This window comes from Tasmannia lanceolata, unplaced genomic scaffold (genome assembly GCF_043159265.1).
Source record: "Tasmannia lanceolata isolate RefF3 unplaced genomic scaffold, GAP_Taslan_0.1 ptg000112l, whole genome shotgun sequence".
NCBI classification, from domain to species: Eukaryota; Viridiplantae; Streptophyta; class Magnoliopsida; order Canellales; family Winteraceae; genus Tasmannia; species Tasmannia lanceolata.
The window spans coordinates 410,753-433,454 of record NW_027518789.1 but is presented as its reverse complement, the minus strand read 5'-3'; the positions used below and the strand labels follow the sequence as shown (position 1 = coordinate 433,454).

The window sequence follows — 22,702 nt, the reverse complement described above, 5'->3', positions numbered from 1 at the left end:
CTTTTCCTTAGTACTTTTGAGCTTCATCTTGATTTGATAGTCCACTAGCATAGGAATCCATCCTTAGTCTAGAGAGTCAGTCTTCTTATTCAGGAATCAAATTCTATCATCATAGGGGTTAGGATTCCATCCAACCTTTCATCAGATCATGTTCTTCTATCCGCTCTTGCAAGGTATAGGATGCTGTCTAACCCTTGCAGAGTCGTGTTTCTGTCTTTTTCCCCCGCAAAGCATAGGATGCTGTCCGACCTTTGCGGGATTCCAGAAGTCTACCCTACCTTTATGATGATAGGATTCTATTCTCTGGTGTCAAAAACAACAAAAACATTTCAAAAATACTTAAAAATTCAAAAACATCTAAAAAAAAAAAAAATCTCAAAAAACTCGAGTCATTAGGAGTAGTCAAGTCCGAACTACGGATGGCTTGATCCCTAGCTGAGGGGTACGTAGGCAGCTCAGGCGTGCAGCTGGCATCTTGAGTTCAGTCACAATTTCCGTCACTTCACCATTTTTGTAAATATTTCTCAACTTCCGTCCGAACTACGGATGGCTTGATCCCTAGCTGAGGGGTACGTAGGCAGCTCAGGCGTGCTGCTGGCATCCTGAGTCCAGTCACCATTTTTTTAAAATCACCATTTTACAAATATTTCTCATCTTTTCGTCCACCCAAGTTCAGTCAAGCATTTTTAATAAATATTTTCAAACATTTCAAAACAAAAGCAAAAATGGGCAAGGATGGTGATTGCCCAGTCACTCGGAGCCCTCTTTTCATTCCATTTTCGGTTTTCATCGTGATTTCCGGTTTTCATCGGTTTTCTGATGTTTTATCGGGTTTTGGGACGGGCGATGACGTAGCGTGGCCCCTTTACAGGGATTGCCCTCGCTGAGCCCAACGATAGGTTATGACGATCGCGAGACTTGTCCGATCTTCAGCAGATTAGGATCGCTGGGCTTGATTCCTTTTGAATCGCCCTCTGAGCCTATCGTGTGTTCCATCTTCTTTCCCCTGGCATTTTGGTTCTCACGTGCCGTTGATTTTCCGATTTCTTTCTTTTCTTACACCTTTTAGCTTGCTGTGCGCTTATCTTTGATTTCTTATGCATTCTAGTTTGTTTGTTCTTCTAGCGTGCGATCGATTGCCATTTTCTTAGTCTTATCTCTTGCATAGGCTCGCATGCTAGTGTGTTTACCTTACTGTTTTGATTGCTTAGCTATAGCGTTTATCCATTCGTCTTAGTTTGATTATCTGTCTAAACTTAGATATTTGCTTTCCTTATCTCATTATATCATTATCTGTTTAGCTGTAGCTATGCATGCGATTGTTTATTGCTTTCTTAGATGTGATGAGTTAGGATTAGATGCGATGAGTTAGGATTTGGATGTTCACTTTCTTTGCCCATCCCCGGGTCATGCATGCTTAGATAGACGTTATCTCGGGGATGATGGTTCCCATTTCACATGATTTTTGCCCAAAACTCTTCAAAGTTAATAATAAATGGCATAAGAGACCAGGTGCTCGCACTTGGGCGAATCGGGGGCGCCTAATCCCTTCCCCATTCGTCATCAGGCACGGACCTTTTATATCTCTGGTTATCTGTTGCGACAGAGCACAGCATGGGATCCAGGGCCCACTTCCTTGGATGGCGACTCTTTCTTTGTTCGAGGTGCGTCTCGAATCCGGGCTGGTCCCCGAATCGAGAGGTATCTCACTTCACATCGCCGCTCATGCTGTGAGGGGCACTCTTTCGAGAGTTCCTTGGTGGAGCTCTCCTTCACGTGGATGATCCCGAGACTCGCGTGGGGGCACGTCCCCCCGCCTCTCTCGGATCGGGGTCCACAGGTAGCTTGTTGAACAGCCCAAAGATTGTGTGCACATATGAATCATCAAGAGTTGTAGGGCCTTCAGAGCCTTGCACGATTAAAGGCTGGCTTTAGCATATGCGTATGTTGAGGTGCCGTACGGGTTATTCTGCTGCTAAAACAAAAGGCCTGTGACACTAGGGAAGCTTTAATGTTGTGATGTTCTTTGTAACATTGTGAAGTTTGCTTAACTCTTTGCATAATTTTATAATGCTATTCGTCTGTCCACCTAGCCCTCCCCAGACCCGCAATGGCGGGAGCCTCATGCACTGGGCCGCCTTATTATTCGTCTGTTACAAAAAAAAAAAAAAATTATTGTTTGGTTATTTGATTGCCTAGTGAAGAATATTTACCTATGACCAATATGAGCCCTAGCCTTAATTGGTAATTATAGAATTTCATTTTCCACAGGAATTATTCTAGGAGTTGGTATTCATTTCATTTGGATATTGTTTAGTCCCTTCGGAAGTATTACCTGAATGCTGCTTTACTGTATTTCAAATCCTCCCTACCAAATAAGTTATTGGATGAAGAAAGGAATGCCTTTTCTTTTCTTTTTGGGGAGTATTCTCAAAATGTGTGAAGCATTTGCTGTTGTTGTTCTATGCAGGAGTATCAAAGAAATCTGATTATTTGATCTTTTATTTCTATTTCAAAGTATCAGATGTTTTAGGAAATGTTTATACGCTAGCAATTGCAAGTTGTTTTTGGAAATGTTTATACGCTGGCAATTGTGTAAACATTTCCTATTGTTTTCTGTGCAGCAGTGTCGATGCTGTTGCTACTGTCATTCTAGATGAGAAGACAAAGAAAAAGAAAAGTAAGAAGAGTAAGACCGATGAGATTAATACCGGTCAGGCAGGAACCTGGGCAAATGGAAGAAGCGAAAAAGGAGCCTGTTAAGGAGACCATGAGATTGATACCAGGGAGGAACCTTGGCAAATGGAAGAAGCAAAAAAGGAGCCTGTTAAGGACCAGAAATCTGAAGTGCAGCCATCAGAATTAATGACTTACCCCAATGGGCTTGTAGTCGAGGAACTCTCAACAGGCAAACCAGATGGCAAAAAGGCTTCTGCTGGAAAAAAGGTAAATCCTATTGATGTTCATTAGCTTCTAATGATTGGAATGGTGTATTGTAGTTAGTTTTATCAGCCATACTTATACAGAAAATGACGTTTATTCGGTACTGATTCCTAAAGTTTCTGTGCTTTGATTTTTTTTGGTGCCAATTGTTAATGGGTTTATGCTCGATGGATCTGAAAACATTGTTATATATGCTGTCTTTATAATAAACACTACAATATTTAGTAGTTATTTTCTATGTTGCGCCCTCTCATACCACATAGAATACATTTTTGATGAAAACCAATTGATTAAACCACCACTTGGATTCAGGTATCAATCCACTACATTGAAATGTTAGAGAGTGGAGTTATATTGGATTCAAATATTGACCAAAGACCATTGAAGTTTCGCCTAGGTATGTTGTCACGGTTAACATAATTTGTATATGCCACAAGTTGATTTGTTCATGTTTTAAACTGTCATAGCAATAACCAATAATTTTTTAACACAGGTAAAGGAAGAGTTATAAAGGGTTGGGATGTTGGCATCGAAGGTAGTCATCTTTTAGCATAAAATCTTCATTTGATTCCAAGGCCAATTTCATTTTTTCCAAAAGTTTTTGGGGTGTACTTTTAAATTTCATGTATGCATGCATATTCCCAGGTATGCATGTTGGTGACAAAAGAAGGTTCATTATCCAACCATCGATGGGGTATGTAATCTCGAACGCCAGATCTTGATCTTGTCTTTTGCATTTTCTCTTTAATCTTTCTTTTTTCATTTTACTTGTCTACTTATGCTATTTTCTTCTGATCCTTCAATGTAATTCAATGTTTTCATGATACAGTTATGGGTCCAAAGAAGTAGGGAAGATACCAGGGAACTCAACACTTGTATATGATGTTGAGTTGGTTGATGTCAAGTAAATTGAGTAAGCAATGCCTACTTTTTTTGCTACTTCTGTGTTGCTATCTTGCGGCTTAATTTTGTAAATAGGTGTAACGAGTCGTCATTGAAGATATGCGTGTTTTTTGGAAATAGGTATAGATGTGGAAAATTTTGGCTGTATGCATCAATTTTATGTCTTGACACTTGCATGATTGCATCTGTTACAGAAATGCAGTTCACCATTTTGATCATACATGTTTAGTGTGTAGTAGCAAAATTATATACGTATTGTTAACCATAGCCTTTTAGGCAACATATTGGGGCTGTTCTTCATGGGGATAGAAATCCTTGGATAAGCTGTTCTAGGGATTGGTATATTGCTTTGATAATTTATCTTGAATAAAACCTTGGGATTGATCACCTGTTTGTATGGTATACCCTACTCACTGGATGGACAAAAGATATCAAGCCTACCCAAGGATAAAATAAATTCTGGCTTGCTATTCCATGACCCCATTTATAGAAATCCTTGGATAAGCTGTTCTTGGGATTGACTACCGTGATTGGATAATTTTGTCTTGATTAAATCCCTGGGAGTGGCTACCCTACCTCTTTTTTTTTTGAATGGTTATGGTGCTACCCTACTTGTATATTATGTCCTACCCATTGAGTCTGTTGTCAATGGGGACAGAGGATAGCAAGCTTATCCGAGGATGAAATGAACAATGAACCCCCGGCTTGCTATCTCATGTAGTAACGATTGTAACTACTATATATGTTGGATATATGTTCTCATATAAGCCCATAGATAATGGACCTAAGTGTAGTGGGCCTTATGGGCTTAAACCCATTAACTTAGCCGACTAAATCACCGACTCAAACCCTTCAATATTTACAAACGTAAATAGGGGCTGGGAGTAGCGATCTTGGCATTCCACTTCGATGCCTTGTACGAAATGCTTCAAGCATTCTACTCTCTTTTTCTCTCCACAGATTTAACAGTCTTGAAGCAGGTAAGCCTGAGTTTTGTTTGATTGAAAAAGAGCGTTGAGTTTTCTTCCCACTACAGACTTTCTTCTCTGCAATTTCAAACATATAATTTCTGAAATCTCTTGACTTTGAAAAGAATCAAAATTCGTAGTTGGAAGTGGGTTTCCTCTCCCACAGAGTTAGTTCTGAATTTTTGGTGTGCCTCTTCTCTGTTGAGAGGACCGTTAGGAACTCTCGTTGAAACCCTTGTTGGGAACCCTCGTTGAAATACAAGAGAAGAGGAACGTCTGCCTCTTAATTTGGGAGATCCTGTTTCTTTTATCTGTTGAAGTGGGTTTTGTTTTTTCAAAGCCTTGATTGGAACTTGTATTGGGTAGAAATCCTTGTGGCTGATTCTTGTGGTTTTACTCCACTAGAATTTGTTTTTTGGCCGTGGGTTTGTTTCACTTCAAACTCGTTTTGGCGTGTTCTATTCTACCCAAATTAGGTGAAGCTGGGCGGAACGTTGGGGGTTTTGTCAAAATTTCATTCGTGGCTTTGGGTTGAACTTCTTGTTGAAACCCTTTTGAAAAAGAAAGTTGTTTCTTGCAACTCGGCCTAGAATCTGTTTCTTGCGCAGATTCCACGCTTGGATTGGGTTCTCGTGATTCACCAATCAGGTGCACTCTTTCCAATTTATTTTTTATTTTGTGATTATATAATGGAAAAGACTGTTATTCCCTTTGAGATGGTCAAACTTGAATCCTTTGGAGGATCTGAGTTCAGTTCATGAAAGCGAAAGACTCAGTTCGGTTTGAAATATGTGAATGCCTTCTATACGGTTCTGAGAACCTTTGCTGATACGGAAGAAGATGTTGATGAATCTCAATGGAAAAGGGATGAGGATTTCTGCAAAGACTTCTTATTGAATTGTTTATCAGATCGTCTTGCAGAAACCTACAGCAAATTTGGCACTGCTAAAGAAATCTGGGATCATTTAGATGCTCAATTCAAGAAAGAGGAGGAATTGTCCAAGACTCACCTTGTAGACAAATTCATGGATTTCAAGTTCCAAGAGAACCCGGAAATCACTCCTCAAGTATCTGATTTAGAAAATTTGAGATCTAAATTGGCCAATGAGAACATTCCTTTACCTGATGCTTTTCTGGTGGGTGCAATTATATACAAGTTACCAACTACATGGCATTCTTTCAAAACAGAAATGTACAGAAAGAAAGTGCAAGTGGGACTAGATGATCTCAAACGATTCATTCGAATTGAAGATGAGAACAAAGCTAGGAATAACTTGGAGATGCTTAGACAGCAGCAGTCAGCTGCTAACACTGTGATATATCCCAAGAAATTTCCTAAGTCATCCAAGTCAACCAAAAGTGATACCCCTAAGTTGGAGGCCAAAATGCCTATCTTTAAGAAGAAGAAGGGCAAGTGCCACAACTGTGGGAAGTGGGGTCACTTTGCTGCAGATTGTAGGCAACCTAAAAAGGTTAAATCTGACACACCACAGAAGCAAGCTACTATGATGGTAGATAAGGCTGAGCCTAAAAGTTTTGTTGCCATGTTGGACAAAGGGAAGGCCAGTACTTCTTCTGAGTGGTGGTTAGATACAGGTGCCACTTGTCATGTTTGCAACTCAAAGAAACTTCTCACTGATATTACCCAAGTAAAGGAGACTGTTACAGTGGCTAGTGGAGCAGATGTAGAGGTCACTCACACTGGTACTGCGAACCTGGCCCTTTCTTCAAGTAAAATATTAACTTTAAAAGTTGTTAAAGTAGTTCCTACTATTCAAAAGAATTTGATTTCCATTGGTTTGCTTGACAATGCTGGCATGTGTACATCCTTCTTGGGTGGTAGAGTAACTTTAACAGTTAACTCTTATTATTTTGGATGTGCTTTCTTGATAGATGGTATGTATAGATTGAGTTTAGCAAATGAGACTCTTAGTCAGGTTCGTTCACCTTTAGTTGATCCTAAGTTGTTACATAACAGACTGGGACATGTAAACTATAAGAAAATGGTCAAACTTGCTAAAACTTATGGTATACCTCTAGATATGTCAAATGATTTTGACAAGTGTGAGGTTTGTGCTCAAACTAAGATCACTAGAAAACCTTTTCGTCAAGTTTCTAGGAGCACACAACTTCTTGAGTTGATACATTCTGACCTTTGTGACTTTAAAAGTTTTACTACTAGAAGTGGTCGGAAGTATTTGATCACATTTATAGACGATATGTCAAGATATTGTCATATTTATTTGTTAAAATCAAAGAATGAAGCTTTTGTTAAGTTTAAAGTTTTCAAGAATCGAGTTGAATTGCAACTGAACCTGAAAATTAAGAGAGTTAGGAGTGATAGAGGAGGAGAATACACTTCGACAGAGTTCAAGGAATTCTATGCCTCTCAGGGTATAATACTTGAAACTACTGCTCCTTACTCGCCTCAATCTAATGGTGTAGCTGAGCGTAAGAACAAGACGTTAACAGAAATGTTAAACTCCATGTTATTGACAGCCGGCATGCCTAATTGCTATTGGGGAGAAGCAGCTTTGACTGCAAATCACATCCTGAATAGATTGCCACACTCAAAATGTTCCTCCACTCCTTATGAGTTATGGCATGGTCATCCTTGTAGATATGATACTCTTAAGACTTGGGGCTGTATTGCTTATGTAAGGATACCAGATCCTAGGAGACCTAAAGTGGGACCTAAAACAAACACTTGTGTTTATCTAGGAGATGCAGAAGATAGTGCTACTGATCAGTTTTTGGATCTATCAACCAGTATGGTTATAGAATCTCGAGATGCAGTTTTCTTTGAGAATAAATTTCTCAGAGATCAGGGTTTGACCATACCAGGCGATATAGAGGTGGTTACAGAATTGCCGGTTGAGTCTGAACCAGTTACTTCTGACACTAGTCCCAAATTGATATTTGAGTCAGTTCCTGTAAGAGTTTCTACAAGAGATAGAGTACCCAAAAATTTTGGTGAGGACTTTGTGACCTACCATTTAGAGAATGATCCATCATCCTATAAGGAGGCGATGAGATCTAGGGACTCTTTGTTGTGGGCAGAAGCCATTGATGATGAAATGAGCTCTCTGTTACAAAATCTAACTTGGCAGCTAGTCGATTTGCCAAAAGGGGCCAAGACTGTGGGCTGTAGATGGATATTGAAGAAGAAACTTAATCCTGACGGATCTATAGCTCGATATAAAGCACGTTTAGTAGCTAAGGGCTATACTCAAGTGAGTGGGATAGACTACTTTGATGTCTACTCACCGGTCTGTCATTTGGCTACGATAAGAATTCTTCTTGCTTTGGCATCTATTGAGCATTTTGTTGTGTATCAAATGGATGTAAAGACAGCTTTTCTCAATGGAGAACTGTCAGAGAAAATCTACATGAATCAACCTGAAGGGGTTTGTCATGAAAGGTTTTGAGAATAAAGTTTGTAAATTAAACAAATCTTTATATGGTCTTAAACAAGCACCTAAATTGTGGCATCAGAAATTTGACAAAGTAGTAAAGAGCCTTGGGTTTCTGTCAAGTTACTCAGATAAATACCTATATTATCGTTCTGTGTCGAATAAGGTCGCAATTATTTGCTTGTATTTAGATGACATGTTGATTCTTGGTTCCGATCTCTCTGTAGTGAGTGACGTGAAAGTAACCTTGGGTAAAGAATTCGACATGAAAGACCTGGGTGTTGTTGACACCATTCTTGGTATGAAAGTAAGTTTTGAGAGGCAAGGAATTTCCCTTAGCCAAGCCCATTATATTGAAAAACTACTTTCTATATGGGGATGCAGTGAGTGCAAACCGATTGAGACACCATTTGATTATACCAAGAAGCTGATCTCTAATGAAGGAGACAGTGTGAATCAGTTAGATTATTCTAGATTGATTGGTAGTCTCATGTATGCTATGAGTTACACTAAGCCAGACATAGCCTTTACAGTTGGCATGCTGAGTCATTTTACTAGTAATCCTGGCCATGAGCATTGGGATCTCCTTATGAGGCTGATGAGATACCTTAAGGGTACTCAAAATTATGCTCTTTGTTATGGTGGCCATCCTCCTATTTTGGAAGGATATTCTGATGCATCATGGGGCTCAGAATTAAGAGACAGTAATTCTACCAGTGGTTATGTATTTACCCTGGGTGGAGCTGCTGTTGCGTGGAAGTCAAAGAGACAGACTTGCATTGCCTTGTCATCTATGGAATCAGAACTATATGCTCTAGCTTCAGCTGCAGATGAAGCAGAGTGGATAAAGAATCTGATTATGGACATTCCACTTACTAGATTAAGAATTCATTCCTTAAGTGTTTTCTGTGATAATCAAGCTACAATTACGATTGTGAAGAACTCACTCTTTAATGGTAAGAGGAGACATCTTAGGCTGAAACATGCCATGCTGAATTATCTCATTGAACACGGGATTATCACTTTGATTGATGTGAGATCGAAGGATAATATGGCCGATGCTCTCACAAAATGATTGAATAAAGCTCGAACATTCAAAATTGTAAAGGAAATGGGATTAAAATCTGTAAAGATAGAGGAAAATTAAGTTAAAGCCTTTATAGAAAAGACTTAACTTATATTATCCAGGTTATGGACTTAATCTACATTCTCCATGTTAATTTGAATTTTGGGATATTCCTTATATGGCCCTAAATAAGCATTTGATATGTTTTATTTATGTTTAAAGTTGTTGTATATTATTCCACACTTGATGATATACCCTCTTTTGAGATAGGTTGTACATTCCACATTTGATGATACAATTTAACTCAAACTTGGTTAGCCTGTTTGGGAAGGGTTGAACATTCCACACTTGATGATTCAACTTGACTCAAATATGGATAAGATGACTTAACATTTTATGAAAACATGAAATGGTTGTTTGCAAAAGAAACCAGTTTTTTGATCTTGTTCTTTATTGAAACTTGACAATTATGGTGTAATGGTTCTTTGCAAAACAAGCTATTTTGGTCTTGTTCTTTATTGAAACTTGATAATGATGCTTATGGTGAGAGTGAGACTAATACCTTTTTCAACCATTTTTGGAATGTACTAAGTTCTTCTTCAGGTAGAACTAGATACTTTCATGAATTATGGATTTGTACTGAGTTCTTTTTCAAGAAGAACTAGATACTTTCATCTTTACACTGTTGTTTGGATTCATTTTCATGAAATCCATTTTGGTAATTCACAGGAATTGGCGAAAAAGGAGGAGCGCATCTTGATTTTGACTTTGATGAAGATGACTTACTTGATGAGTAAATCTTCTAAAGTTGTAAAGACTGAGTGCCTTCTTTCAGTATGTGTATAGAGTTCACTTATATGTGAAACTTTATTTTGGATCTTGATGAGAATCATACCCCATGAATGAATTCTTCTTAGAGCAGTGGGGTTCATATATATATGAAACTACTTTTTGGGTTGAGTTTATTGTATATGAAACTCTTGGTTGTTCATAAAAGTATTCGTGTTTTTTCAGTTGGATTACCGATTTTTTATGACAATGTGATGTGGATAGTTCAATATTTTGTTTGAACATCACACTATCTATCTATAGATCATGCTATACGTAGAACATAAGGAGGAGAGTGTTGGATATATGTTCTCATATAAGCCCATAGATAATGGACCTAAGTGTAGTGGGCCTTATGGGCTTAAGCCCATTAACTTAACCGACTAAATCACCGACTCAAACCCTTCAATATTTACAAACGTAAATAGGGGCTGGGAGCAGCGATCTTGGCATTCCACTTCGATGCCTTGTACGAAATGCTTCAAGCATTCTACTCTCTTTTTCTCTCCACAGATTTAACAATATATTGGTGATTTATGGGTAGTATATTGGTAATTAATACAAAATAAATTTTATTGGCAACATGAGATTAAAAATTTGTAATTAAAATTAAAAATTTGTGGTGTTAGAATATGTTGATCTCACAGTTGGATTTTGGTAGATTAAGCAAGTTTGTTGATAGGGCAAGTAGATATATTAGAGAATAAAATTAGATCAGAAGATTTGAATTGAATGGGTTAGATAGAGTAGTTGGGTTAGATTAGGCAAGTGAATATATTAGATTAGAGTTATCTCTTTCCATTGTTATCTAGATTCCATTCTATATTTATCTTTGTGTACTCTATATAAGCAATTGCTATGATCAATGGAAATAATCCAAGAATTCCAAAACTTATCATGGTATCAAAGCAGTCGATCCGATCAACCTAGGGCTGCCCAAAACTTGTGTAATGCCGTTCTGCGGACGGCCGATCTAGCCGTCCGCGGGCCACCATCAATTTACTGCCTCAAAACCCCTTTACACTTTCTTCATTCTCGAGTCTCCCATCTTCTTGTTTTTTTTACTCTTCATTGAAAGCCCTAATCCCTATTGGGCTCTTGTCGTGCTTTAAAACGTTTTGAAGTCCTGGCCCTTCTCTACCCATTTCTAGCTGCCAACCGGATTTATTATTTTTAAAAAAATCCCAATTTTTGACTCCAAGCCCTGCATTTCTGTTTTTGCTTGTGATGCTGATTTCCTCACCGTGTGTTAAAATTGGTGGTGCAAGCAATGATGATTAGAGAGAGAGAGAGAGAGGGCTGGATATGAGCATCCTTCATCTTCATATCTACACTACTCTTTCTTTTGACCTTTGCAATATAGCCAGACCAAAGGATTGGATAAGTGAACCCCCTTTTACAGTCATTTTTTTTCTTTCCCAAATGTCTAGTTGCTTCTAGTATTCATCATTTTCCTCTAGGCACCTCGTACCAAAATTAATATTCACACTCCATTTTGCTTTTGCCCAAATTTTATATCTGGACTCTCCAAAACAAAAAAAAACATGCACATTGTGATCTTACTGGTGCACTTAATTATCTTAAGGTTGTTGATATTTGCTGTCATTGTCCTCAGTCGCAAATTGTGGTTCGCCTCTATTTCTTTCCTTCCCTTCTCTAGAATTTCCTCTTATTCTCCAAATTATTTCTTTTATTAAATCTCAATTGAGGTACCTTACTTAGGTGCATGCCTTCATTACTTTTGAAGTGTGTGCTTCAAAGAGTGTTACAAATTTCATGAGGATCGATAGTCGACCCATGATGTCTTCCCCAATTGAGGCCCATTCTGGCCTATTGAGGCCCCTTCTTCCCATCCAGGCATTGTTGCCCATTTCAGCATTGGTCCATGATGACCCATTTCTTGCCCATTCCGGCATTGGTCCATTGTGACCCACTTCTTGCCCATTCCGGCGTTGGTCCATAGTGACCCATTTTTAGAAGGTTTGGTATTTAAAACCGACCTAAAGACTCGCCCATTCCGGTTGAGTCCAATCCAGTTCATTGAGGCTCTTCGCGGCTCATCCTTTTATGCGACACATTCTTCAACAACAAGCGGCAATCATATTCAGCAATATCAACAACAAACATCAGGCGGACATCAATCGTAGAAGTGTGAATCAAAATTGGCTTTTTATTTCTTTTGGTGTTATATATTTTAATCAAACGTATATTGATTTCCAATCCATATACGTTTGAGGGGGCATGTTAGGATATGTTGATCTCACCGTTGAATTTTGGTAGATTAAGCAAATTTGTTGATAGGGCAAACTACAACAAAACCTAGGTTTACCAGCGGTCATGACCGCTGGTAAAAGTTCCAAAAACCGCTGGTATTATTTTTACCCGCGGTCCTCCGTCTGCGGGTATTTATCTCGTCGGTGTATGTTTTACCAACGGTTATAACAGCGGCTATTACGACCGTTAGTGTATCTCTTATAATTAGCAGCGGTCATGACCGCTGGTAAATACCTGTGTCTTTAGTTGACCTAGAGCTATATATCAGCGGTCATGATTGCTGGTAAAAGTAATTCTACTCTACAGTGCAGGAACGCTGTGATGTTGCATACCTCTATACCAGCGGTCATGACTGCCACTATTTATGTAGCGGTGCAAAAATACCAACGGTTTGGGCCGCTGCTTAAAGCGCAGATTTTTTTTTAAATACTAAAATGCTGAAATATCCCAAAACATGGGTACAATACACACATATAGAACCTGCTTTACAATTTAAAACTCATGACACAGAGAACCTGCTTCACATATTAGAACCTGTGATACATGCAAAACCAAGCTTTACAAAAGTAGAACCTGTACACTTTGACAAAAGAACTTTTAATTTATTTAAACAATAGAAAATTTACAAATGATGGAACAAATCCATGGGGATGCCTTAAAGGCTACAAGTGTCACAGATAAGCAAAACAAATCCATGGGGATGCCTTAGAGCTTGAATTCTGTGATTGGAAGACGAGAAGAATGAAAGCTTCCCCACTCCATGATAACTTGAAAGAAAGCACATATACATTAACTTTATTCATTGACCCAAAATTAAAGCTTGAACTTATCTTAGGATTAACAAGTCACATCATATATGTAAAGAAGAACTAGATTATGCATATGCAAATATGGAAAGAAGAATTAGATTATGCATAATCTTAATACGGAGCTAAGTATTCCATATTCGTCTTTTCAACCTTCTCGCATCTAATGCAAGACCTATTGATATGCATATGCAAATAGGGGAAAATGGCCAAATAGACCTGTACATATGCGGATCAAGCCCAAAGATATGTATATCTAGCTCAATGGAAGTTAAAAATCAAAATAAAACATCAAAATAAGTAAAGGAGAATGTAAGATAAATGTGAAAATGGAGAAAATAAAATTTGCAAAAGAAGGAAACATAACCAAATAGATGCATAAATCCATGGAACTGTAACAGAAAAATACAAATGAAGTCGAAGCCTCCAAGGTAATTTATAATTTTTAAATATATAAATTATTAAGAAGCCCGAAATAAAAATAAAAATTACTTGTTCCTTAGATTTTTTTTTGTGAACTGAACTTGTTCCTTTAGAATTAGAAATCAAAAATGGAAATTCCCATTTAAAGTTAATTTTTCATAGCCTGATATATTCATTAACCAAACCAGATAGTTCCTAGAAATCCCCTCTACTTCTGCATTCTTATATAACTGGTCATATTGTTCTTTTTTGGTATGCACAAAACTGGTTACATCAAAACATGAGTACAGATAGCTTTACCAGACACCTTTCTATAAAAACAATTCCAACCGCAAATGAAAACTGGCATGGATATGGTACCTCCAATAAGAGACCTGACAATTTCACGCTCTGCAGCAACCTGAAGAGGAATCTGAAACTTAAAAGTGGGATCCTCGTACTTCCCTCGTCTGGCTACAGGTGTAGAGTTGGTTTGAATCCCATAGCTTATGACAGTAGAATTTCTTTCTACAAAATGCAGAGTTCCAGGGCAGCGCATAGTATCACTTGCGAGCCAAGCATCTACTTCATTAGGTGATGTAAATGATTTCACCTGCATATGTTCAGATGAGAAATATGAATTGCATTCATCGCACTGGTCAATGATGAAGAACCTTACTGATAAAGAGTATGCAGTTCAACAATCTGTCATTCAGAAGTCAATATTCTAATGTAGCGTACTAAATAATGCATTAAGAAAGCTAGATGATTTCAAATATGAACAATATGCTGGGGGATATATTAATTTCCCAAAATTGAAAGCTAACCAAAAAGAGGTTTCTGGACTAAACATTGAGAAATTAACTGTCATTTTCCATCGTAATGTGAAAATTTGTTACACATGCCAACTCTGACATTCTCTGGTGAAACAGTTCTTTATTATCTTTATCTGGTGTTTCCCCAGTTTATTGAAAAAGGAAACATCCAAGGACAAGTTTCTTGGTCATCCTTGATGCATTTCCCACTATATTGCATAATCTGAATTTGGTAAATAAACATTGAATGATAGGAGCACTGGGTGACAATCATTAATAGGGCAAGCACAAAATTTATTCCGGGCCTTGGCATGCATGGGCCATAAATGGTAGCCCTTTGCCTATGCATATCGTGCAGTCCCAAAAAGGAAGACGGGCCAATTGCCTGGATGATCCAAATCGTTCATTTTTTGGGGCCGCTGTTGGTAGGCCGTAACAAATAAATAGGGCCCGTTGGATGGTCCCCAACCCTTCGACTGGAAGTGTTTTCATTGAGGAGCTGTCCTAATTGAGTGCCACAAATCAAGAGATTGGATCATCGAAGGGGCATTTTCTCCCTAAGCTCGTGAATCCCAAAAAGAAGCCGGGCCTACTTTGTGAATGATCCAAACATTCATTTTTTGAGGCAGCCCTAAAAACTCAAAAAGGAAGCAGGGCATAACTATATGAATGATCCAAACCGTTTATTTTTGGGGGCTGCTGTCGGTAGGACGTACCCAAAAAATAGGGACCGTTCAATGATCCATAAATCCTAGGTGTTTTATCTATACAGGCGCATGAAGAAATTGATAGTATATGGCCCAAACAGAACATAAATCTCGATCAGACCAATTGTCTTTGATGGCATATGGCCCAAACAGACAAAAAATTTGGGTCTACAAGTAATCTAAAGTGAATCCCACTTGATGGATAGTCTAGATGATCGGACTTCCACATGTCCAACAAATAGGAGATGCAACATTGTATGGTTCTGATGACGCCCAAAATCTGACTGCACGAACAAGCTTCACAGAACCTGTAATCCTGTACTCACAAAGAAAGCGTCAGTGGGCCCAGAGTTGTGACTCCGGACGGCCACTTCGACACTCAAGTCAGAGATAGGCAATCATAGACAATGGACGGGGAATGGGAGAGGGTCAAATCAAGTTACCAGACCAAAGGAGGAGAAGGAGAATGGAATGCCTTTGCTTGAGTGTGTAGACCCCTTTTTATAGGGGAGGAGACTCACAATCTTGGAGATATCAATTAAGCCTTTAATTTTGCCTACGTGGAGCGTGATGGATGGAGAAGGAGATCGTGGAGATATGATTTCCTGTGATTCCTGGCGGAGATCTTGGATGGTGGCTTAGGCGGGATGTTTTGAATTCAAAAGTCGCACCTCACGTATAACGGCCGTCCGGATTAATCGTTTGGGAGCGAGATCCCCGCGATAGTGTTTGTCTCCCTTCGAAATTCGGCACCGAGCAAAGGAGAAATGTTGAGGGGATTTTGTCACGTTCGTTAGTGAGTGTTACCTGTGGGGTTTGAATTGATCTAGAAGGGTGCCAGAGGATAGTTTTGAGGGTCGGTACCGTGTATACCGATTTTACCCCCAACATACTGGCCCCTTACTTTCTTGTCCCTTTGTAAGGGTCAAGGAAGTAGATAATTTCTTTTTAAGCGGTGGACTGGTCCTGACCCTCTGAAGATGGCGGAGTTGAAGAGTTTCCACCGAGAGTCTGCGGGCCATGTCGGTTGATAGATGCGAATTTTTTAGAAGAAATGGCTAATAAAGGAACACACGTTTTCATTGGTAACTGTGCATTTTCATTATTACGGGCGGTGGGGGCATTGAATCCCGCCTAATGCCTTTTTGAAAATGAGAGTTTTTTTTTTCTCGCTTCAAATGGGATTTCAAAAATCGGCGGGATATCAAGTCCCGCCCAATTTTCCCACCTAGGAGAGCCTATAAAATAGGAATGAGTGGAATGATTCTTCGTCATCTCCTCTTCCTATTTTCTTTCCTTTGTCAAGAATGTCTGAGGAGCTTGTTGGTGATGATCGGCTAGGGGCAATAGTTCCGGTTGTGGAGGTGAGTTCTCCCTCGAACGGGGGTGAGGAGCCTCAAGTGGTCGTCGAAGAATTGGTGTCTTGGAGGACCAGGAGGTCGCAGAGGGCCAGAAACCCACCGGTGGCGGAAGTTGAATCACCGGAAGTGGTAACTCCGGTGGCGGCGGTTTCCCCCTTGGCTAGGGTTGAGAGAGTGGATCGCGGCTCCCAAAGTAAGAAGAAGCGGAAGGTGGAACCCAATGAAGATTCAAGCTCCCCCGTTTCTAAGGATGGTCTCGCTCTTGGTGATGTCCCCCACTTTGTTGCCAACTATAAGCGGTCCTTGAGGCACACTATGGAGAGAGGATGTGGGGTGGCGGATCACTTTCTCCCCTTCTTTTTCCAACGGCACTGGTTTGTCTTCTCCGGCGAGCTTCACAATCTTTCTCTCCAATTTCACCGGCGTGTTTCTCAATCCGATCTTTGCATTTCATTTCTTTAAAATAGGTATGTCGGAGAATACATATTCACAGAACCGGTCGATTGAGCCAATGGGAATGGAGGAATCATCCTCCTCTCCCCAGATCCCATCGGAAATGGAGGCGGAGAGCGTACCAGAGCAATCGTCGGCAAAGAGGCGTAATATTAGGGCCAAGAAAGTTAATGGTGGCATGATGATTGAAAGGAGTGGAGGGTCCCAGAAGAGGATAGCGCCACGTCCAAGGAAAGAGGTGGATCCGATTCTCCCTATTGAGCCTTCGGGCGCGGCAGAGTCTGTCCCGGCGATGCCCCCGTGATTGCTGCAATGTTTGAGGATAGAAGTAATTCACGATCGGCACCGATGGCTGTTCAGGCTAAGGTTTTGACCCAGGAATCTGTGGAACTTCACAGGCCTCAAGTGCCTCATGGCGGCGTATATCGCCCTGAAGTAGCTATGGGTTCGATAGGTATTCTTCAACTTTCGGACCTTAATCGATTGCGGGAGAAGTATCACATTCCGGATGACTATGAAGTCCGGCTTCCCACTTCTGATGAACGGGCGTGTAGCAGTAACGTGGAGGGAGAGATGGCTTTTTACAAGGAGGTTATTGAGGCGGGCGTCCTGTTTCCCCATGCATCTGATTATGATAGAGTTTTTAAACCTTTTCGGCTTGGCTCCGTCTCAGATTTATCCGAACGGGTGGAGGGGCCTCATGGCATATATGGTGAAAAGCACGATAATGAAAGCTTATCAAGTTAAAGGATTGTTGGGTGGATGTGGCGCAACGACGGACGCTGATGATCATGGGCGGAGCTCCATCTTCCATTAAACGGTGGAAGAACGAGTTTTTTTTTGTGAAATCTCCTCAGTCGGTTGGTTGGAGGTTTCCTTTTGATTGGAGGGAGCCCAATGGAGAAAAGATAGGGTTGAAATTTTCTTTAGGAACATTGAGTCAGTTAGTTTTCAACGATGTCGTGGGTAGGGGGATAGAAATAGGAAAGGAAAGGTTCGATGTTCGGGATTTTAAATCCGAACAAGTATTGGTCCGATTTGGTTTAAGTAATGTGGCGGTAGATTCGGAGGATGATGTTCGGGATGATGAAGACGATGAGACAAGCAATGGCGAGAGTCAGTCCGGTGACTTCCTTCTTCTACTTTTCCCCACATTTCCCATTTTCCTATTTGTTTCCTTTTGTTGCATTTGTGACTCATTCCCAGTTTTATTGCAGAAATGGCAGCGCAAAGTTCGGGCCCTAATATATCCACCTCGGCAATGGAGGAGGCGAGGAGATTGAAGGTTGAGGAAGTAGCTCGGCAAAAACAGGAGAGAGCCTTGAAGTGCCAGGCGGCCAAGGCTGGAAAAGGGTCGGTTTCGACCGTAGGGTCCAAGGAGGTTGCTTCTCCGGAGAAATCCGTATATGGCAAGCTGCAAGCGGATTTGCCGGAGAAGAGCCCTAGTAAAAAGAGTAAGTCGGCAGAGGGGGAGGGTCTTAAAGGCAAAGACCCGGTTGTGACTCCGGAGACCTTCCCTGCCGAGGGTTGTGGTGGGAGCCAAACTCTTTTCCTGCTGGTGACCCTTTCAAAGGACCAAGCGACCCAACAGGGGCCTTATTTTGACCCTAACTGGAAGGTGGGTACCGACGATTCTGCCCTTCGTAACCCAAGGGTGGCTGTAGAGATAGCGATGACGAGTGTCTTGGCAAAAGACTTGGCGGAGATGGAGAAGTGTTCGCACTACGCTTTGGGCTGGGACATGGTCGCCTTGGCGAAGAAGGTGTCCACTTTTATTTTTAATTCCCCGAATGTCCTTTAGGCTCTGCAAATATTTATCTTTTCTCTTTTTACTTACAGTTGTCAGATATTTGTTCTCATGCCTCGCGGTGCATGGACAAGTACCAATCTCTCTATGCTCACGCATCCAAGGAGGTGAAGAATTATGCGGATTCTCAGTAGAAGAGTAGGAAAGTGTTTGAGGAGTCCTTGGCGGATGCGAAAAAGCTTCATACAGATGCCCAGGCTGAGCTTCAGAGGGTCAAGGACGGACTTAACCGAGAAAAGGAGATCCGTGCTAACCTCCAGAAGGTGCGGGATGAGGCCGCGCAGCAAGTAGGAGAGACCCGGTCCAGGGCAATTCCTGAGTTTTGCTAGTCTCAAGAGTATCAAACGGATATGGCACTTCATGTCCTGGAATTTGAGGCGAAGGGGTTCATTGACTGTCGAAACCAGGTTAAGGCCATAGACTCTGCATTTCCCATCGAAAGGCTGGAGGGACCACCGGGGACCGAACTTTTCGAGGGGAGGATTCTGAGGCGACTGAAGCGAATGAGGCGAACCTTGCGGTTCCATCTCCTGGAGTGGAATCCTCCATTCCGCCTGTTGTAGTGTCCTCTGCTGTAGAAGGGTCAGAGAAGGATGTTTAAGGGCGGGGCCCTTGTAATTTTCTTTTTGTTTTTTTTCTCATGAACTGGTTCTTTAAAAACTTAATTTTATTTTGGTGTGGGCAGAAGGGTTTGTCTTTTGTGGCGACCCTTATTTGGGGTGATGTATCTGAGATGTTTTGATCTTTTACTGGTGATGGTAGGTTTTCTAGTGATCCTTGTAAGATATTGATTTATCTTTTGAAGCAGATAGACTCTTTACCGAGCTTTTTCTGATATTGGTTTTTGGCTCATATCTTTTTAAGTAGATAGACTCTCTACCGAGCCTCTTTGGGCAGCGGTTTATGGGTCACATCTTTTACGTAGATAGACTCTCTACCGAGCCTCTTTGGGCACCGGTTTATGGGTCATATCTTTTTAAGTAGATAGACTCTCTACTGAGCCTCTTTGGGCAGCGGTTTATGGGTCACATCTTTTACGTAGATAGACTCTACCGAGCCTCTTTGGGCACCGGTTTATGGGTCATATCTTTTAAGTAGATCGACTCTCTACCGAGCCTCTTTGGGCACCGGTTTATGGGTCATATCTTTTAAGTAGATAGACTCTCTACCGAGCCTCTTTGGGCACCGGTTTATGGGTCATATCTTTTATCCATTGTTCGTAGCTTGTTCGGTTTGGAGATTTATTAATGCTGAGGAGTAATCTCTTTCGTGGACGGATGTTCGAAAAGGAGATTTCATTATTTGAAGGGAACGATTACATGTCTGCAACATCACAAAGAAAAGAAACAAAGACATAGATTTGTTGGAAATAAGGAAATGAAAACAAACTATATTCTTGCCTACTGGTAGAATTTCGTTAGGTTTGAAATATGCCAAGTGCGGGGATGGGGCTACCCTCCAAGTCTTCCAATTGATACGATCATGGCTGGAGAGTGCGGGATACGCGATAGGGTCCCTCCCAAGTGGGAGCCAATTTTCCCGAGTTGCGAGGGTCGGAGACTTTGGATCGACGTAGCACCAAGTCGCCCGCTCTTATTGCTCTGTCCTTCATCTTGGAGTTGTAGTATCAGGAGACTCTATGTTGATACGCGGCCATCCTGACTCGGGCCTTTTCTCTAGTTTCTTCTACAAGGTCAAGACTGCTCCTTAGGTGGCTGGGATTGACCCTCTTGTTGTATGGTTCAAGCCTCGGAGAGTGGGCTCCAATCTCGATGGGTATCATCGCGTGTAACCCAGAGGCGAGGCTGAATGGTGACTCTCCCGTTGCGGTCGTGGGGGTGGTTCGATAGGCCTAGAGGAGATTGGGTATAACCTCTGCCTATAAGCCCCGGACGTTTTCTGCGCGTTTCTTCAACCCCTATAAGAGAGTTCGATTGGTTACTTCAACCTGTCCGTTGGCTTGTGGATGGCCGACTGAGGTGAACCGTTGTTCGATACTGAGTTTTTCGCAAAAGTCCTTGAACCGTCTGCTCGCAAATTGGGTTCCGTTGTCGGTCACGAGGACCCGTGGAATACTGAACCTACTAATAATATCATGACAGAAGAAGTTTTTCGTTTCTTTGGAAGTAATCTTCTTCACTGCTTTGGCCTCGACCCATTTGGTGAAGTAGTCAATGGCGACATACATCATTCGGTGCCCTTTGGTCGAGTTTGGAAAAGGCCCTAACATATCCATCCCCATATGGCGAACGGGACCGGATTGGAGATGGGTTTGTAGGGAACTGCAGGGAGACGAGGTACGGTAGCGAACTTCTGGCATTGTTTGTATTTTCTGACAAAATCAGAGGTGTCTTGCTGGAGAGTCGGCCAGAAGAAACCTCGGCAGAGGATCTTGTGAGCTAACACCTTTTCGCCTGAATGATCGCCACAGATTCCTTCATGGACTTCTCTCATGGCGAGTTCCGCAGCGGAGGGTCGGAGACATTTCAGTAATGGCCATGAAAAGGACTGCTTGTACAACTCCTGTCCATCGAAGATGTAATGGGCGGCCTTGGCAACCAGGCGTCGAGCTTCCTTTCTATCCGAAGGTAAGACACCGTCTTTCAAGTATCGTACTATAGGATCCATTCAACTAGGTTCCTCGTTGAGTTGTAGGATTTCCTCTTTCTCAACGCTAGGTTGGGGGAGGATCTCGGTGTAGATGTTTCCTGGTTCGAACAATCCTGACGAGGCCATCTTGGAGAGAGCATCGGCGCGGGTATTCAACGTCCGGGATGCATGTACTATCTGAAATTCTGCGAAGGCGGAGATTTCCTTACCTTTTCCAAGTATTTGATCATCCGCTCCTCTTTTGCTTCACTGAAACCATTAACCTGGCTCACCACCAATTGTGAATCACTGTGAACCCTAACCCGACTGGTTCACTGTGAACCCTAACCCGACTTTTCCAAGCAAGACTTCATCGACGATATAAGGACCAGACCAGTTTGGCCTGAATTTACCTCTCGGATCAAATGCCGGTGCCCTGTACGACTTCAAAACAAGATCTCCAGGCTTCAAATCTCGGACTCGAACTTTCTTGTTGAAAGCTCTCTCAATCCGTCTATGATATTCCTGGATATGGTACAAGGCTCTCAGCCTCTTCTCATCTATCATCTGCAGCTCATCAAGTCTAGCTTTAGCCCACTCAGACTCTGGTAAGTCAGCTTCCATCATCACTCTCAAAGAGGGGATTCTCAACTCGACAGGCAAAATTGCTTCCATTCCGTACACCAAAGAATACAGAGTTACACCTGTTGACGATCTGATCGATGTCCGATAGGCCCACAAGGCATATGGAAGCTTATTCGACCAATCCTTATATGTCTTAGTCATCTTACTGATAATGACTTTGATATTATTGTTTGCTGCCTCTACAGCCCCGTTTGTTTGAGGTTTGTAAGGAGATGACTTGTGATGCTTTATCTTGAACTCTTCACACAGGTGTAACACCTCTTTCTTGAAATGCGACCCATTATCTGAAATCAGCTCATGACGTACTCCATATCCGCAAATAATGTTGGCACCAATGAACTTCGCAACTATGTTTGAAGTGATTGAAGCATACAAAGCGGCTTCAATCCATTTCGTAAAATAATCAATCGCGACCAGAATGTATTCATGCCCGCTCGAAGATCTCAGATAAACCTTCCCAATTATATCAATTCCCCATACTGAAAACGGCCATGGAGAAGTCATAGAGTGCAACTCCGAAGGAGGGACATGAATAAGATTTGCATAGACTTGACACTTATGGTATTTCTTCACAAAGGCGAAGCAGTCTGCTTCCATTGTGGGCTAATAGAATCCAAGTCTCAAAATCTTTCTAGACAACATCTTACCATTCATATGAGGTCCACAAACTCCCTCATGAGTCTGCTCAATAAGCTCTGCAACTTTATCTTCATCAACACAAA

At 41.2% G+C, this 22,702-nt stretch overlaps 1 protein-coding gene across 2 annotated transcripts; it reads left to right on the top strand.

The window, feature by feature from the left end:
- Positions 1–2,694: 2,694 nt before the first annotated feature.
- LOC143865825 (peptidyl-prolyl cis-trans isomerase FKBP53-like) lies at positions 2,695–10,309 on the top strand. 2 transcript variants are annotated; one of them, XM_077375927.1, is made up of 6 exons: positions 2,695–2,946; positions 3,256–3,340; positions 3,437–3,478; positions 3,589–3,637; positions 3,773–3,856; positions 10,023–10,309. In XM_077375927.1, the coding sequence occupies exons 1-5, from the start codon at positions 2,803–2,805 to the stop codon at positions 3,849–3,851; spliced, it is 399 nt and encodes a 132-aa protein (XP_077232042.1). In that variant the 5' UTR covers positions 2,695–2,802; the 3' UTR covers positions 3,852–3,856; positions 10,023–10,309. The 2 variants fall into 2 exon arrangements, with proteins under 2 accessions (XP_077232042.1, XP_077232041.1); XM_077375926.1 differs by lacking the exon at positions 10,023–10,309 and having other exon boundaries at positions 3,773–4,066.
- The last annotated feature ends 12,393 nt before the right edge of the window (positions 10,310–22,702 follow it).